This window comes from Colias philodice, chromosome 9 (genome assembly GCF_061535455.1).
Source record: "Colias philodice isolate Cphi_HAF_F1 chromosome 9, ilColPhil1 Martin Lab GWU primary, whole genome shotgun sequence".
In the NCBI taxonomy this organism is placed as follows: domain Eukaryota; kingdom Metazoa; phylum Arthropoda; class Insecta; order Lepidoptera; family Pieridae; genus Colias; species Colias philodice.
Window position 1 is genome coordinate 7,776,281 of NC_143094.1, and position 18,507 is coordinate 7,794,787.

The window sequence follows — 18,507 nt, forward strand, 5'->3', positions numbered from 1 at the left end:
TTTCAAAATCTTAAAAATTAAGATAAGTATTGATATTGTTTTTAAAATTAATTTTCAACATTTGGAACGTAAACAGAATATTTTAGAAGCACACATACGGATACAGGTAGCTACATATTTACTTTCTTCTCACTGTGTACATGCACAGATTAGTGTACTGCATGCACGTGAGTGAGCGGTTTTCTTTATTTCCAATGTTTATCAATAATGCAAATCATTATATAAGTACCTAAGTGTGATCGTATCACACGGCTTAATAGATTTAATACACAATTTAATACCTACAACAAATTACGTAAATATTTTAGATAAAAATCTGTACAAATTAAATAGGTATACGTACCAATGCGATTTCTACTTTATTTTATCAAACCCGACGTTCTTGACGTGATTGACTAATCTAAAAAAGTTTGTGAATTGGGGAGTTAGTGATATTGTAGGTGGTAAAATGTCTCTAAAGTCTAAATTAATATGGACTTGATAGGTCAAGTCCATCTCAACATGACCGCCACCTTGGTACAGTGGTTGACGCGTCAGCATAAAACCGAAGGGTCCTGGGTTCGATTCTCGGTGGAGACGAAGAAAAAAAAATGTCTCGGTCTGGCAGGACACAGAAGGCTGATCACCTACTTGTCTCTAAAGAAATTCGATCAGTGATACAAATGTATAATGCATCTGCCCCTTAGGGGACATGGGACTTCACACTCACTTAGTCTAAGATCCCACAGCAGGATTAGTGCGTTATCGTTTCTTTGCTAAAACTTAAATTTTATGTAAGTATATTTATAATCTATATACATATATAAGAAAGTCGTGTTAGTTACTACACTTATAACTCAATAACGGCTGAACCGATTTAGCTGAAAATTGGCAGGGAGGTAGTTTAGAGCCAGGAGAAGGACATAGGATACTAAACATGTACCACGGGCGGAGCCGGGGCGGACCACTAGTTATTAATATAGCTAGCTATCGACTAGGTTGCCAGTCGGCCGCACTGCGTCTTTTGGTACAAGTTTAGAAAGAGAACTTGAAAATATGAGATGAAAAATAAAACTCTTTGTTAACCGAATCAAATATTTTTATTAAATCGCAGGCTACCAATTATTTTTGTACTGTATACATTTACAAGTATAATTCAAATATTTGAATCTTGAAATGAATAGATAATATAATACAATAGCCGAATCATATGTTACATATTTTATGTTAAATATTTCTTCACATATTTTTTTAATTAAGTATTGAGTTTTACAAGCTGAATATACTTTTCCAAGTGCTGTACGGTCGGTATATGATTAAGTGTGGTTCAATAATAATAGCACAATGGGTTCAATCTAGGATTGGGCGGCATATTCCGTTGGCGTCCGGTCGGTATCCAGAAGGACATTGCGATGGGACGCTTATTATGTTTTTATTGCCCACTCCAAAGTTTATTTCCGACAAGATAATCCCATCAATTTGGCGCCTTTGGGATTGCCTGAAATTTATCACATCAAAATAAATAATCTCTCAAGAAGGACTGAATGGATTACACTTACAGTAGCATAATAGGTGCAAACAAGATGTACCTAAACATAAACACAAGTATAATTACTTATGTATTATAACTTATAATAAGGCAGTGGATATGTCGCAGTCATGGTTGTAACTTGTATCTGCTTTTTGATTGAATGACTAGCGCGTTCATTGAATGACGACATTTAATTGAATGACTAATTGACAACTAGTCAAATTGCTTAATCATTAATGTATCGTTCAACGTCTTGACTGAACATCATTAATTAGCATAGTCGTTAGATATAAGGAGGTACATTAGGTTAGGTTAGTGTTTTTTTTTCAAGTACCTACATAGAAATAGGAGCTCGTCACCGTCTTCTTGGGGATGTTTGGAACAAGTAAATTCCGTCGTCATTCAATGAACGAGCTAGTCATATTATTTCAAAAATATGCCGACTGTCTCGGTTGTCTAGTTCTCTCGGGAGTTATATTATATCCGCCCTCTTCAATCGGTTTTGTTACAATACCCTAACGGCTAACTAGTTGGACGTTGAGTGACGCTTGTTAAATCAACGTTCGCGGCCTAGTGATTCAATTGAATGTCGTCATTATCAACGCGCTAGACATTCAATCAAATAGCAGATTCAACCAGATAACGGCGACAGATATATTTTCAACATTGGTATCGTATAAAGAATCTTCTAAGAATACAATAGATACATTATGTCATTATTGGATATCAGTACTTAGATAATTTATATTTAGTATAAAATTAATAACATACTAGCGGTCCGCCCCGGCTTCGCCCGTGGTACCTACATGTTTACGTTTTTGAAGTGAAAACTTCTTCAAATAATATGTTGCTCAGTGAAGATGTAGCTTTCTAATGGTGAAAGATTTTTTGAAATCGGTCCAGTAGTTTATGCGTGAAAACCATACATACACACATACATACATACATAATTACAAACCTTTCCTCTTTATAATATTAGTATAGATAGTATAGATAGGTAAACAGATGCGTTTGTTTTCTCAATATATGCTGATTGATTACTCAATTATCGTAATACCTACCTAATCGTTTTATCTGTCCTTTAAATGAAGTAAGTATAAGCAATTATCATTTTCCTAGAACCTGGATATTTAACGTGTTACAAAATGTAGATAGATATCAACGACTATCATGTAATATTTTAAATAAATTAAAAGAATCAGTTAAGTGCGAATCGGACTCGTAAAGCTAGAGGTTTTGCATACTTAAATATCTAAGTTATTTCTAGGGTTATTTTTCTTTATTGTATTTTTATATGTTCTTACTTCATGAAAATAAATTCCATTTTGAGAGTAAATTTCGAGCAAAAACTTGCATAAAATAACTTTTCAATATTAGTTATATTTTCATTGATTTTCTCTAAAAATTTCTAATAAATGTCACTTTCGGCACGGAATCCTATAAAGAAACATCGCACTAGGTACACAGCAGTTCTTTTTCGCATAATTCTGCAAATCAAATGTTATGTGTATTATGTATAAAATAGTCCTGTTGTGGTGTTTTACCAAACTCCTTAACGACTGGACCGATTTTGATGAAATTTTGTGTGCACAGCATTGAATATGGCGAAAAGAAGGAAAAAATAGATTTTTCATACTCCCAAATCATTTAAAAGTAAGGCATCGTTTGTAATACCCCGCCCCCGTAAGAATAGCGATCGCAAAGGACATGAATAATTATAATTCATTTAATACGTATTGGTGTTCTTATCAATAATAGATTTGAGTATAGCCTATTCTTTATGGATAAAAATGAAATTAATAACACTGTACCTAATAACAAAGATAACATATTTATAAAGAATTTCGTAGAAGTGCCTAACTAATAACTATACGTATAATAAATATTTTATATATAGGTAGATTGCCTTATTTACTTATCTTATTTTAAAATTAAAAGCTAATTCAATTGGTAGTCTACTAGCATCTTAGAGCATTATACCAACAAGTAGGAAACCATTGCGAAGAAAAGCTTCTGTAACTAGTTATTCTGTGGTTAAGGCTAGCACGCATAACTAGAACTCTAGAAATTAGCGATTAAAATCAAGTGGTAGCATAATTTTTTTTAAATGTTTTAAAAATATAATTAACCATTGTAGTTATAAAGAATTAAAAAAATATGTTTTATTTGCATTTGAAAGAAAGCAAGAAAGAAAATACGTTTAATCACAAATACTTTTACAAAATTTTGACTTATAAGTAGATATAACTAAACGTAGAAAATTGAAAAAAAAAATATATCATTTAAGTAATTTTTATTTTTAAATTTTCTATGCGTTGTATCGTTTTCGGTAGATATTAATGCGCCGATTTGAGCTGCTCCAATAAATTTTACAAGTAAACATTTTACAGTATGGACTATAGTGAAGTTATTTTAAGTTGTCGGTATTTACTTCAAAATATTAGATCTCCAGATATTACGACATACTCCATTCACAAGTTTTTGTCCTGGAGGGCAGTTGTCTGGTACAGAAATCACATTGCTAGGCACACCATCGGTTCTGAAACGATATTTAATTATTATAAATCAAGTAATAGAGCCAAAGAACATTAGAAAAGAGCCTTCATGACATATAGGGATCACGTATAAATCCAACGGGGATTTTTTTAAATCCCTTCTTCCTTCTCCCGTTTCTGATATTACCTATCTCGATCAAAAATATAAACAAACACTCTCGTTAAAGCGGTTATTAGTACAGGACATCCCCACTTTAATATTAATAGATATTATAAATGTGAAAGTAACTCTGTCTGTCTGTCTGTTACGCTTTCCCGCTTAAACCTCTCAACCGATTTTGATGAAATTTGGCACAGACAATCTTAAGACCCTAAAGAACATAGGCTACCTTTTATTACACCACGCGGCCGAAGCCGCGGGCAGAAGCTAGTAGATAATAAATTGGTACTTTTGCAAAATAAGCAACATTCCTAGCCAGGAATAGAATCTAAATATTTGTTAAAAAATGATTAAACACCAGGATGTTGATTGTGTGAATATGGTTGTGAAAGCTCACAGTAATAATATGCTCCAGATATCACGACATACTCCATTCACAAGTTCTTGTCCCGGAGGGCAGTTGTCTGGTACAGTAATCACATTACTAGGTAAACTTTCAGCCCTGAAATTATTATAAAATTAAAAAAAAAAGAAATTTTATTAACGCTTTATATTTATTTAGCGCGGTTCTGGGTCCAGTATTCTCTACTCTATCTTTACTAGCCAAGTCATACTTAATATTACGTATGACAGTTGAATTTATTGATAACTAGCTTTCCACCCGCGGCATCAACCGCGCAGTCAAAGAAAAACCCGCATAGTTCACGTTCCCGTGGGATTTCCGGGATAAAACTAAAATAAAAATATCCTATGTCCGGGATAAAAAAAAATCCTATGTCCTTTCTCGGGTATCAAAATATGTCTATACCAAATTTCATGCAAATTGGTTCAGTAGTTAAGGCGTGATTGAGTAACAGACAGACAGACAGAGTTACTTTCGCATTTATAATATAAAGTATAGACAATTAAAATAAAAAAACAGTCAAAAGCTTTTTAGTTTTTATACAAAGGAAGTTAGTTGGTCAAAACTATTTTAACACGCTTTTATTAGCTTCACCTGTATGGGCGTATTCAGAAAGCGCGCCAAGCGACGCGGACGGTAAGTGCTTATAAGTTTCCAGCTTTCTTTCTGAATACGCCCTATGTTTGTATGTAACCGACTCTTTTAGGGCTCCCTCACAAAACCGCGAATTCACATCGCATCGGAAATATCTGCGAATTCGCACGAACGCACCGCAAGACCTGCTTCGCATCGCACATTCCTGCGATATTACGTAATGGCGTATGCAGAAAGCTGGAAACTTATAAGCGCTTAACGGCGCTTGTCAGCGCAGGTAACCCGCGCAGGAAAATATAGTACTGAAAAATAGTACTCACTTCAGAGCGCTGTAAAACCTTAGCTATTGACTTAATGAAAAAATGTTGTAAGTATGTAAAAGTTGTTCCTCGAAAAACAATCTACAGAAATGGTCTGATATCATTTCTTCGTAAAATGATAAAAAAAAAGTTTTATTGAAAAATATAAATATCTCTAATTTCTGAACATTTTCACTTATAACTTTTTTATTTATAGTTCTACGACAAAAATTTGCTGGACCAAAGTTGTAGAGAATTTAATTTGCAACAAATAATGTTAACATTTTTTTTTATCAGATAAATAGTTTAAGAGATATATCGTAAAAACCATTTCAACCGCTATTTTCAAGATGGCGGCCGTGGAACAAGGGTGGCGACCCCACAAACTTGATTTTAGCTTCACACTGACCCCCCCTACACATCAAAAAAATAAAATTGCGTCCTCTAAAAAACGCAAGGTTAGGCCTAAAAAATGTAACATTTCAATGGACTAGTAGACCAGGGCCCGTAGACAAAGTAACAATTAAAAAACGATAACGAAGTTAGAAAAGGAAAAATGTATGGGATTGACATTAGATAGACCACGTGATCTAACGCGGCGTATGTCAATCCCATACATTTTTGCCTTTTCTAACTTCGTTATCGTTTTTTAATTGTTACTTTGTCTAAGGCCCCAGGGTCGATAATTTTTGAAACAAAAAAAAATAGTAGTAGGATGAAACCCATTAGAAAAGGAGGGGAATGTGAATGGGAAATTTGCCTGACTTAGTGAAAGCTCATTATCACACTGTTTGTATGCATTTTCCGAGTAAATTTCCTATGGTAATGTATATTATAATTTACACCATCAGAAAGTAGATATTTCAACGAACAAAAAGATAATATCACTTTTTAATAAAAATTGCGTTTAATTTTAGGTTGAGGTATGAGGTAATAAATAAGGCTTGGTATATTAAATGAAATATTCCACCTGTAATGGTGTTAAATTTTTATATTTATCTAATATGAAACATACGTACGCAATAAACGCAACTTACAAATCGATTCCTGCCCCCCTAGCCAAGTGGCTTTCTGTTAGCGTAGCGTTCAATAGAATAGACTACGAATGTATGAGATTGACGTTTATCTACAGCTTACGTCAATCTCATACATTCGTAGTCAATGATTCGTAGTCTTTTCTATTGAACGCTACGCTAACAGGAAGCCACTTGGCTAGGGGGGCTGATCGCCATACATAACGGTAGGCTCCATTAATTAGAACTTGTGGAGGCGGGCAGTTATCGGGAACTTGGATTGTGCCTCGAGGCTCAGCTAAATGACTTTAAAGATTGCAATCATGAATTAGGAGAGGAAAGTAACTCGTAAACCTCTATAAAGTTCGCTCGCTTCTAGGTGCATTAAAAACTGTTATTTTAAATCGACATGGAAAATCTGATAGGATATAATTAGAAAAAATATTTTGAAGTGAAAACTTCTTTAGCGGCGTTGGGTATAAAATCTTAAACTCGCGTCAGGACACGTGGCCTGATCGAAAAAGCGTAAGACGTACTTTTTTTTTTTAGCCCTTATATTCCATGCGTAAGACGGATACCATTCCAAAATATCAAACATGCTGAACGTTAATAATCAAGTTTTCACTTCTGCCGGCACTCCCGGAGTGCAACCCGTCTTTTTTTTTTTCAAGGAACTAAGTACAGGTTTGAAATTTAAATCTCGGAAGCATTTATAACATTACGCTACTGCCTACGACCAATATTATGTAGTTGAGGAGCAATAAAAATGCTGCATAAAAGGATAATATGTATTTTGAACCGTTGTGTGTGAGGCAGAAACGGATATGTACAAACAGGTTTTTTCCTCTGAATAAACTGAACCAAAAACCATGGGCAGTTAGACTCACACTGTATTGGATTCAAATTATCTTAACCTAGATACCACTTTTTTTATAAAAATTGCATTTAATTTTAGGTTGAGGTAACTATGAGGTAATAAATAAGGCTTGGTATATTAAATGAAATATTCCACCTGTAATGGTGTTAAATTTTTATATTTATCTTATACTAGCTTTCCGCCGGCGGCTCCGCCCGCGGTTTCAAAGAAAAACTCGCATAGTTCCCGTTCCCGTGGAATTTCCGGGATAAAACCTATCCAATATTACTCGTGGATAATGTAGCTTTCGAATGGTGAAAGAATTTTTAAAATCGGTCCAGTTGTTTATGAGCCTATTCATTACAATCAAACAAACAAACAAACAAACAAAGTTTTCCTCTTTATAATATTAGTGTAGATGAAACATGCGTACGCAAGAAACGCAAGATAACAGATGTAAAGAACTTACAAATCGATTCCTGATCGCCATACATAACGGCAGGCTCCATTAATTAGAACTTGTGGAGGCGGGCAGTTATCGGGAACTTGGATTGTGCCTCGAGGCTCAGCTAAATGACTTTAAAGATTGCAATCATGAATTAGGAGAGGAAAGTAACTCATAAACCTCTATAAAGTTCGCTCGCTTCTAGGTGCATTAAAAACTGTTATTTTTAATCGACATGGAAAATCTGATAGGATATAATTAGAAAAAATATTTTTTTGCAAGGAACTAAGTACAGGTTTGAAATTAAAATCTCGGAAGCATTTATAACATTACGCTACTGCCTACGATCAATATCAGTTGAGGAGCAATAAAAAATGCTGCATAAAAGGATAATATGTATTTTGAACCGTTAGATAGGGAGGCGAATAGGGGAATTTTCGGTAATACTCGAGCGTGGCAGTATAAGATATGAGAGATACCTTAGACCTAATAGAACAACCTTGTAAACTATTTAGCTTTATATGTAGTGACGCGCGCCTAGGATAGACGATCAGATTAGTAAAAAAAAATCGATAGTCTGAAATACTCGAGCGCGTCAGATTAAGATATTGGGGGTTGATTTTAGTGTTATAAGCCTAAATTTAACTAATCTGACGATAAGTCCTTGACGCCGCCGAGTTATAGGGTCGCGAACTTGTAAAAAAAAAACGTTAATCCGGCATTCTCGAGCGCGATTTTTTTTATTTTTTATTTTGAAGAATATAATCTAAAACTTACTAAAAATACAAAATCTGCCGGTTTCCGCATGACCGGAAGTCTGGAGGAGCCATTTCGTCTTCCGAAAAACGCGTTGCAGTATATAAGTCGCGAACGATACATTTTACAAAAAAAAAGTATAAATACACAAAAAAGGTAATTTTATTTTACACAAAAAAAGGTATCTTTACATTTTTGTCCAAAGTTAAAACTTTTTGACTTGAAGCATCACAAAAACTTAAACTCCCGGTTTTTTGAGTATATCTCGAAAACTGAGGGTGTTAAAAAAATTGATATGAAACAACGATGATTAAAAAAAAGAAACCCAAAAACCTTTTTCGGTCAGATTAAGAGAACCCACCAACATTTTTGTCAGATTAAGAAAATATGCTTTCAGGATACCGAGATAAACCTCCCCTATGAAAATCTGACGCGCTCGAGTATTTCAAAAAGATTTATTTTTTTTTTGCATTTTCAAAAATTCATCGTAACTTATCGTCACGCCGAAATCGTCAGTTTTTTTAAGGGGAGCTTCCTTGGGGCCTACTTAACACCCCTTCCGAAAATCAGACGCGCTCGAGTATATTTTTTTTGAAGTGAAAACTTCTTTAGCGGCGTTGAGCACTTTTTCTGTAATGGGTATAAAATCTTAAACTCGCGTCAGGACACGTGACCTGATCGAAAAAGCGTAAGACGGATGGAGAGTAGACAGCTATCCCCTCTCTACTACGCGCGTTTTCACTTCTGCCGGCACTCCCGGAGTGCAACCCGTCTTTTTTTTGTGCATTTTTGACTAATTTATATGCCTAGCCCCACCACGCAAACCGGCAGATTAGTATACAGAATATTCAGAGGCACTTGGGGCATACGTAGTAAGAATATCTGACGCGCTCGAGAATGCCCAAGTAACTGTTTTTTTTAACATTTTTGATAAACCGTACACGCCAAACCCACCGCTAAAATGGTTTTTACCATATAAGCTTTTCTTTTCGAAATTATTTTATCTTTCGATTTTGATAAGTCTCGACGGCGCCGTCGAATTACGCCATTTAGCTACCTCGCCTCCCCAACTACGTTGTGTGTGAGGCAGAAACGGATATGTACAAACAGGTTTTTTCCTCTGAATAAACCGAACCAAAACCCATGGGCAGTTATACTCACACTGTATTGGATTCAAACTATCTTAACCTAGATACCACTTTTTTTATAAAAATTGCGTTTAATTTTAGGTTGAGGTAACTATGAAGTAATAAACAAGGCTTGGTATATTAAATGAAATATTCCACCTGTAATGGTGTTAAATTTTTATATATATCTAATATGAAACATGCGTACGCAAGAAACGCAAGATAACAGATGTAAAGAACTTACAAATCGATTCCTGATCGCCATACATCACGGCAGGCTCCATAAATTAGAACTTTTGGAGGCGGGCAGTTATCGGGAACTCTGATTGTGCCTCCTCGAGGCTCAGCTACATGACTTTAAAGGTTGCAATCATTAATTAGGAGAAGAAAGTAACTCATTAACCTCTATAAAGTTCAAAGAAATGATGTAGAAGAAGCTGGCAGCAGTGGATTGCGTTAACATCCGGTGCCAGAGACACTTCTTTTTTATTCGACATGGAAAAATCTGATATAGTGCAATAATGTTTATTTGCAAATATCATGTCGGTAACTACTGTCCATTTATCGTGGAAGCATTTACAACATCGCGCAATGGCCTACAACCAATAGGAGCAAAGAAGCAACGAAAAATGTTGAAATGTTGTGAGCGGAGCATGATAACTTAGTTATATACTAATAGTGTTTTTTCTCAAACTTATCAAGGAGAAAACAGGGGGCTCAGCTATATCAAACATACGGTATATTATACGTAATTATACAGCTGTAAAGAACTTACGACTCGAATGCTGATCTCCAGACATCACGACAGACTCCATTAATTAGAACTTGTGGAGGCTTGCAGTTATCGGGAACTTGGATTGTGCTTCGAGGCTCAGCGAAATGTCTTTAAAAGTTTCAATCATTAATTAGGAGAGGAAAGTAACTCATAAACCTCTATAAAGATCGCTCGCTTCTAGCTTCTAGGTGCACTAAAAACTGTTATTTTTAATCGACATGGAAAATCTGATAGGATATACATAATTAGAAAAAATATTTTTTTGCAAGGAACTAAGTACAGGTTTGAAATTAAAATCTCGGAAGCATTTATAACATTACGCTACTGCCTACGATCAATATCAGTTGAGGAGCAATAAAAAATGATGCATAAAAGGATAATATGTATTTTGAACCGTTGTGTGTGAGGCAGAAACGGATATGTACAAACAGGTTTTTTCCTCTGAATAAACTGAACCAAAACCCACGGGCAGTTAGACTCACACTGTATTGGATTCAAACTATCTTAACCTAGATACCACTTTTTTTATAAAAATTGCGTTTAATTTTAGGTTTAGGTAACTATGAAGCAATAAACAAGGCTTGGTATATTAAATGAAATATTCCACCTGTAATGGTGTTAAATTTTTATATATATCTAATATGAAACATGCGTACGCAAGAAACGCAAGATAACAGATGTAACGAACTTACAAATCGATTCCTGATCGCCATACATCACGGCAGGCTCCATAAATTAGAACTTTTGGAGGCGGGCAGTTATCGGGAACTCTGATTGTGCCTCCTCGAGGCTCAGCTACATGACTTTAAAGGTTGCAATCATTAATTAGGAGAAGAAAGTAACTCATTAACCTCTATAAAGTTCAAAGAAATGATGTAGAAGAAGCTGGCAGCAGTGGATTGCGTTAACATCCGGTGCCAGAGACACTTCTTTTTTATTCGACATGGAAAAATCTGATATAGTGCAATAATGTTTATTTGCAAATATCATGTCGGTAACTACTGTCCATTTATCGTGGAAGCATTTACAACATCGCGCAATGGCCTACAACCAATAGGAGCAAAGAAGCAACGAAAAATGTTGAAATGTTGTGAGCGGAGCATGATAACTTAGTTATAATACTAATAGTGTTTTTTCTCAAACATATCAAGGAGAAAACAGGGGGCTCAGCTATATCAAACATACGGTATATTATACGTAATTATACAGCTGTAAAGAACTTACGACTCGAATGCTGATCTCCAGACATCACGACAGACTCCATTAATTAGAACTTGTGGAGGCTTGCAGTTATCGGGAACTTGGATTGTGCTTCGAGGCTCAGCGAAATGTCTTTAAAAGTTTCAATCATTAATTAGGAGAGGAAAGTAACTCATAAACCTCTATAAAGATCGCTCGCTTCTAGCTTCTAGGTGCACTAAAAACTGTTATTTTTAATCGACATGGAAAATCTGATAGGATATAATTAGAAAAAATATTTTTTTGCAAGGAACTAAGTACAGGTTTGAAATTAAAATCTCGGAAGCATTTATAACATTACGCTACTGCCTACGATCAATATCAGTTGAGGAGCAATAAAAAATGCTGCATAAAAGGATAATATGTATTTTGAACCGTTGTGTGTGAGGCAGAAACGGATATGTACAAACAGGTTTTTTCCTCTGAATAAACTGAACCAAAACCCACGGGCAGTTAGACTCACACTGTATTGGATTCAAACTATCTTAACCTAGATACCACTTTTTTTATAAAAATTGCGTTTAATTTTAGGTTGAGGTAACTATGAAGTAATAAACAAGGCTTGGTATATTAAATGAAATATTCCACCTGTAATGGTGTTAAATTTTTATATATATCTAATATGAAACATGCGTACGCAAGAAACGCAAGATAACAGATGTAAAGAACTTACAAATCGATTCCTGATCGCCATACATCACGGCAGGCTCCATAAATTAGAACTTTTGGAGGCGGGCAGTTATCGGGAACTCTGATTGTGCCTCCTCGAGGCTCAGCTACATGACTTTAAAGGTTGCAATCATTAATTAGGAGAAGAAAGTAACTCATTAACCTCTATAAAGTTCAAAGAAATGATGTAGAAGAAGCTGGCAGCAGTGGATTGCGTTAACATCCGGTGCCAGAGACACTTTTTTTTTATTCGACATGGAAAAATCTGATATAGTGCAATAATGTTTATTTGCAAATATCATGTCGGTAACTACTGTCCATTTATCGTGGAAGCATTTACAACATCGCGCAATGGCCTACAACCAATAGGAGCAAAGAAGCAACGAAAAATGTTGAAATGTTGTGAGCGGAGCATGATAACTTAGTTATAATACTAATAGTGTTTTTTCTCAAACATATCAAGGAGAAAACAGGGGGCTCAGCTATATCAAACATACGGTATATTATACGTAATTATACAGCTGTAAAGAACTTACGACTCGAATGCTGATCTCCAGACATCACGACAGACTCCATTAATTAGAACTTGTGGAGGCTTGCAGTTATCGGGAACTTGGATTGTGCTTCGAGGCTCAGCGAAATGTCTTTAAAAGTTTCAATCATTAATTAGGAGAGGAAAGTAACTCATAAACCTCTATAAAGATCGCTCGCTTCTAGCTTCTAGGTGCACTAAAAACTGTTATTTTTAATCGACATGGAAAATCTGATAGGATATAATTAGAAAAAATATTTTTTTGCAAGGAACTAAGTACAGGTTTGAAATTAAAATCTCGGAAGCATTTATAACATTACGCTACTGCCTACGATCAATATCAGTTGAGGAGCAATAAAAAATGCTGCATAAAAGGATAATATGTATTTTGAACCGTTGTGTGTGAGGCAGAAACGGATATGTACAAACAGGTTTTTTCCTCTGAATAAACTGAACCAAAACCCACGGGCAGTTAGACTCACACTGTATTGGATTCAAACTATCTTAACCTAGATACCACTTTTTTTATAAAAATTGCGTTTAATTTTAGGTTGAGGTAACTATGAAGTAATAAACAAGGCTTGGTATATTAAATGAAATATTCCACCTGTAATGGTGTTAAATTTTTATATATATCTAATATGAAACATGCGTACGCAAGAAACGCAAGATAACAGATGTAAAGAACTTACAAATCGATTCCTGATCGCCATACATCACGGCAGGCTCCATAAATTAGAACTTTTGGAGGCGGGCAGTTATCGGGAACTCTGATTGTGCCTCCTCGAGGCTCAGCTACATGACTTTAAAGGTTGCAATCATTAATTAGGAGAAGAAAGTAACTCATTAACCTCTATAAAGTTCAAAGAAATGATGTAGAAGAAGCTGGCAGCAGTGGATTGCGTTAACATCCGGTGCCAGAGACACTTTTTTTTTATTCGACATGGAAAAATCTGATATAGTGCAATAATGTTTATTTGCAAATATCATGTCGGTAACTACTGTCCATTTATCGTGGAAGCATTTACAACATCGCGCAATGGCCTACAACCAATAGGAGCAAAGAAGCAACGAAAAATGTTGAAATGTTGTGAGCGGAGCATGATAACTTAGTTATAATACTAATAGTGTTTTTTCTCAAACATATCAAGGAGAAAACAGGGGGCTCAGCTATATCAAACATACGGTATATTATACGTAATTATACAGCTGTAAAGAACTTACGACTCGAATGCTGATCTCCAGACATCACGACAGACTCCATTAATTAGAACTTGTGGAGGCTTGCAGTTATCGGGAACTTGGATTGTGCTTCGAGGCTCAGCGAAATGTCTTTAAAAGTTTCAATCATTAATTAGGAGAGGAAAGTAACTCATAAACCTCTATAAAGATCGCTCGCTTCTAGCTTCTAGGTGCACTAAAAACTGTTATTTTTAATCGACATGGAAAATCTGATAGGATATAATTAGAAAAAATATTTTTTTGCAAGGAACTAAGTACAGGTTTGAAATTAAAATCTCGGAAGCATTTATAACATTACGCTACTGCCTACGACCAATATCAGTTGAGGAGCAATAAAAAATGCTGCATAAAAGGATAATATGTATTTTGAACCGTTGTGTGCGCGGCAGAAACGGATATGTACAAACAGGTTTTTTCCTCTGAATAAACTGAACCAAAACCCATGGGCAGTTATACTCACACTGTATTGGATTCAAACTATCTTAACCTAGATACCACTTTTTTTTATAAAAATTGCGTTTAATTTTAGGTTGAGGTAACTATGAAGTAATAAACAAGGCTTGGTATATTAAATGAAATATTCCACCTGTAATGGTGTTAAATTTTTATATATATCTAATATGAAACATGCGTACGCAAGAAACGCAAGATAACAGATGTAAAGAACTTACAAATCGATTCCTGATCGCCATACATCACGGCAGGCTCCATAAATTAGAACTTTTGGAGGCGGGCAGTTATCGGGAACCCTGATTGTGCCTCCTCGAGGCTCAGCTACATGACTTTAAAGGTTGCAATCATTAATTAGGAGAAGAAAGTAACTCATTTACCTCTATAAAGTTCAAAGAAATGATGTAGAAGAAGCTGGCAGCAGTGGATTGCGTTAACATCCGGTGCCAGAGACACTTCTTTTTTATTCGACATGGAAAAATCTGATATAGTGCAATAATGTTTATTTGCAAATATCATGTCGGTAACTACTGTCCATTTATCGTGGAAGCATTTACAACATCGCGCAATGGCCTACAACCAATAGGAGCAAAGAAGCAACGAAAAATGTTGAAATATTGTGAGCGGAGCATGATAACTTAGTTATGCACTAAAAGTTTTTCTTCTCAAACTTATCAAGGAGAAACCAGGGGGCTCAGCTTTATCAAACATACGGTATATTATACGTAAGTATACAGATGTAAAGAACTTACGACTCGAATGCTGATCTCCAGATATCACGACAGGCTCCATTAATTAGAACTTGTGGAGGCTTGCAGTTATCGGGAACTTGGATTGTGCCTCGAGGCTCAGCGAAATGTCTTTAAAAGTTTCAATCATTAATTAGGAGAGGAAAGTAACTCATAAACCTCAACAAAACTGGATTGCACTGCATTTTGAATGAGACACTGTTATTTTAATCAAGTGGGAAAATCTGATGTGATACAATAATAACAATATTTATTTAAAAATATCATGTGAGGAATAACTGGTTTGAAATGAAAACCGAGAAAGTAAAATAAAGTTCATACGAATAACTAAAAAATGAAATAAGCACACAAAACATATTGTATTGTCACCGATAAGTGTAGCTTTTTAAGTGGGTCAAAATCTAGTCTATATGAGTCGGTAACATAATATAAAAACATACCTATTACCTACTTAGTTTAATAAATCTTATAAAAGCGTGTTAAAATAGGACGCAATTTATAAATCAAAATATAATATAATGTATCTTGTGTAGAACCGGATTTCCGCTTGCTATTTTTTTCTATCTTCCAAATCTATAAATGAATAAATATTTTGTATAAATAATAATCGTTGTACTATTTGAGTGATGCACTCACGTATCAAATCGCCTCCAGATATCGCGACAGACTCCATTTACAAGAACTTGACCGTCCTTACAGTTGTCTGGCACCTGAATCACATTCCGATCATCATTTGATCTAGATAAATAAAATAATAATAATTAGTATAATGTCTGATCCTTTCTATGAACTACATAGCTTGGCAGCGTGTGGTGCAGTACCTAATTCAGAATCATCAATCATCGTGTAATGTGCTAAATAGCAGCAACTATTAATAAAATATACGTGCATAATGCATATACTCTGGGGTGACAACTCAACACTCCTGAGCTGGGTCATCGTTCGGAAGTGCAGTTGAAGCAATCAGCAATGATGGGTTTGATATCCGTGGAACTAAATTTGTAATTTGTAAAAGTAGGTAATGAATGTCTGTCTTAGTTAGATGAATTTTATGATAGTTAAGTAAAATATTTATTTTCAAGGTTAATAATAAGGTTAATAAAAAGGCGTAGGGATGTGACGACCCCATCGCCCCCGGTTGGCATATCTACAATAGATATCCCAGCCGTGCAGTCAGTCACCCCGCAGGGCACCTTGTGGCGAGGTGTCGGGGAGTAGCGACCCCGCGGGAACCGAGCGCTCCCGGGGGAGGTCCCTGTCCTCACCTCTGGACTGTCCCAGTGGCAGTTCGGAGTGAACAATGACGAGGTTCAGGATCCCCCACCTCTGGCTTGCCTTTGTTGGCCGTCCAGAGTGGAGCCGCCAGAGCTATATGCTCGGGGGTGGAAGTGTCTAATGGCGTAATAGCGGGGAAACCCGCTCCGGGCCCGCGGGCCCGCGATGGTGAAACCGGTGCCGCACCTCTCTACACCCCTAGCCGTTCAGCTGATGTTGCCCCCTTGTTGCCACTATCGGTAACCTTTTTGGGAGTCCATCGACCGAACTGGCGAGTCACCGTCTGCCATAATTTTCAATTTTTAATATTGAAAAGGCAGACGTCCATAGTCCCCATAGAACCAATATACCAGTCCATCTAACACCCCCTTCCATAACCCAGTTTTATTCATTCCATTTTTCTGCAATAGTCCTACATTGGCCGCGGACTGCCCAGGGCTGTATCTCTATAGTGCAGTCATGGGCAGGCTGCGGCTGGTGTCCCACAACACATTAAATTCTCTAAAGGGCCTCTGCGTGTTGGACCTGTGTCCCCACGTAAGCCTTCCAAAGGACCGGGTATCTTCCTTCTGGTGGTACCCGTGTATTATAGAGAGGTTAATAATTATAAAGTTATGAAAACTTTGATTTGGTTGGTTGATTTTCTAAATGAAATAAAAGTTATTAGAAGAATTAATAATTATGTTATATAAAATTTTCGTTCAAATTTCACATATATTCATACCTAGTGATTCTTCTCGAATTTTGAAAACGAAACTTTTTGTTTCACCGTAAGTAGAACTTTTTAATTTGTTAATTATTAATATAATTTGATAGTAGTTAACTATTATAGTTTGCCCACTTTGAGTCGGCTCTTTAAAAACATATTTCAATTAATTATGTAAGTAAATCACAAGTAAATTGATTGTGAAATACTCACATTGAACTTTCGTGATAGAAATCAATAGCTATCCGTATACCATATCCATATACCTACTTACAGTTGACACGACAAAGGATTTTTGTATGTTCAATGTTGATATCAAATAGAGAATTAAATCAAATAATATTGTTTTGATAAAGATTTGTTTTAATTGCGTAGAATTTTTGGCGTTAGGAATTATTATAATAAACATATCATAATACATATCTACTAGCTTATTTAATTTATAAACAATCAATATATATATATTAAATTAGTTACACAAAAAAATATTCGTATGGAGTTACTTACGTTCCAAGTGTTTCTTGATAATTCGGTCGTGCAAAAGTACAAGGCGCCACACATAGAATGAATACAAAGATTGTAAGCATGTTAAATGTAAAATATTTAATGATGTTAAAAATGAAATTAAAATAATGTACACCCGTGTTTTATAGCTACTACAATTAAGCGTGGAGAAACAATTTGCTACTAAAAAATAATTAGCTTCCAGGTAGATTTATATTAACTTATCAATAATTTACCGTATAGCCTGCGATAATAGACGATATGTTATCTTATAGTGTTGACTGATTTCTAATTAATTGTTGTACATATGTAAGTACTAAAGTACATATTGTACTAAAAACAAAGAAATAACTACCTACCTAATAAGTAACTCAATTAAAATTCTCATATAAAATCATTAAGTTAATATGTATAGTACATCTATCTCAATGTATAAAATACACTAAAATATTTATTATAATTGAAATATATTGAATTGATATGTACCTAGGTAACTAGGTTATTTAGTTTAGAAAAACACGTTTTATTTCCAGAAATTATCGTAATTGCCACCGATCCTTGATGGCCTGATAAATGTAAGTACAAAGTTTGAATTAAAATTTAAATCTGTTCGTTTAAAGTGGGTCAAAATCGAATCTAAAGGAGTTGATGACGTCCAAACATGTCCGTTACATACAAACATACACTTCAACTAGTCAAGCAAATAAC

General features: G+C 35.3%; 1 protein-coding gene across 7 annotated transcripts; it reads right to left on the minus strand.

Annotated features, from left to right (window-relative positions):
• Positions 1-1,216: 1,216 nt before the first annotated feature.
• On the minus strand, positions 1,217-18,006 carry LOC149485952 (uncharacterized). 7 transcript variants are annotated; one of them, XM_089698614.1, is made up of 16 exons: positions 17,803-18,005; positions 15,951-16,052; positions 15,318-15,425; positions 14,787-14,897; positions 14,098-14,205; positions 13,566-13,676; positions 12,878-12,985; positions 12,346-12,456; positions 11,658-11,765; positions 11,126-11,236; positions 10,434-10,541; positions 9,903-10,013; positions 7,800-7,907; positions 4,563-4,667; positions 3,942-4,049; positions 1,217-1,477 (listed from the first exon to the last, which is right to left on the minus strand). In XM_089698614.1, exons 1-16 carry the CDS (start codon positions 17,880-17,882, stop codon positions 1,330-1,332), a joined length of 1,746 nt encoding a protein of 581 aa, XP_089554740.1. In that variant the 5' UTR covers positions 17,883-18,005; the 3' UTR covers positions 1,217-1,329. The 7 variants fall into 7 exon arrangements, with proteins under 7 accessions (XP_089554740.1, XP_089554743.1, XP_089554745.1 ...); XM_089698617.1 differs by lacking the exon at positions 13,566-13,676 and having other exon boundaries at positions 17,803-18,006; XM_089698619.1 differs by lacking the exon at positions 12,346-12,456 and having other exon boundaries at positions 17,803-18,006.
• Between the last annotated feature and the right edge of the window lie 501 nt (positions 18,007-18,507).

Excerpts from the sequence above, each read along its gene's own strand:
- LOC149485952 (XM_089698614.1), bottom strand. The coding sequence starts at position 17,882 with ATGCTTACAATCTTTGTATTCATTCTATGTGTGGCGCCTTGTACTTTT. Across the intron at positions 11,237-11,657 it reads TGGAGATCAGCATTCGAGTC|TCATGTAGCTGAGCCTCGAG; the intron begins GTAAGTTCTTTA and ends CAACCTTTAAAG. Across the intron at positions 7,908-9,902 it reads TGGCGATCAGGAATCGATTT|TCATTTAGCTGAGCCTCGAG; the intron begins GTAAGTTCTTTA and ends CAATCTTTAAAG.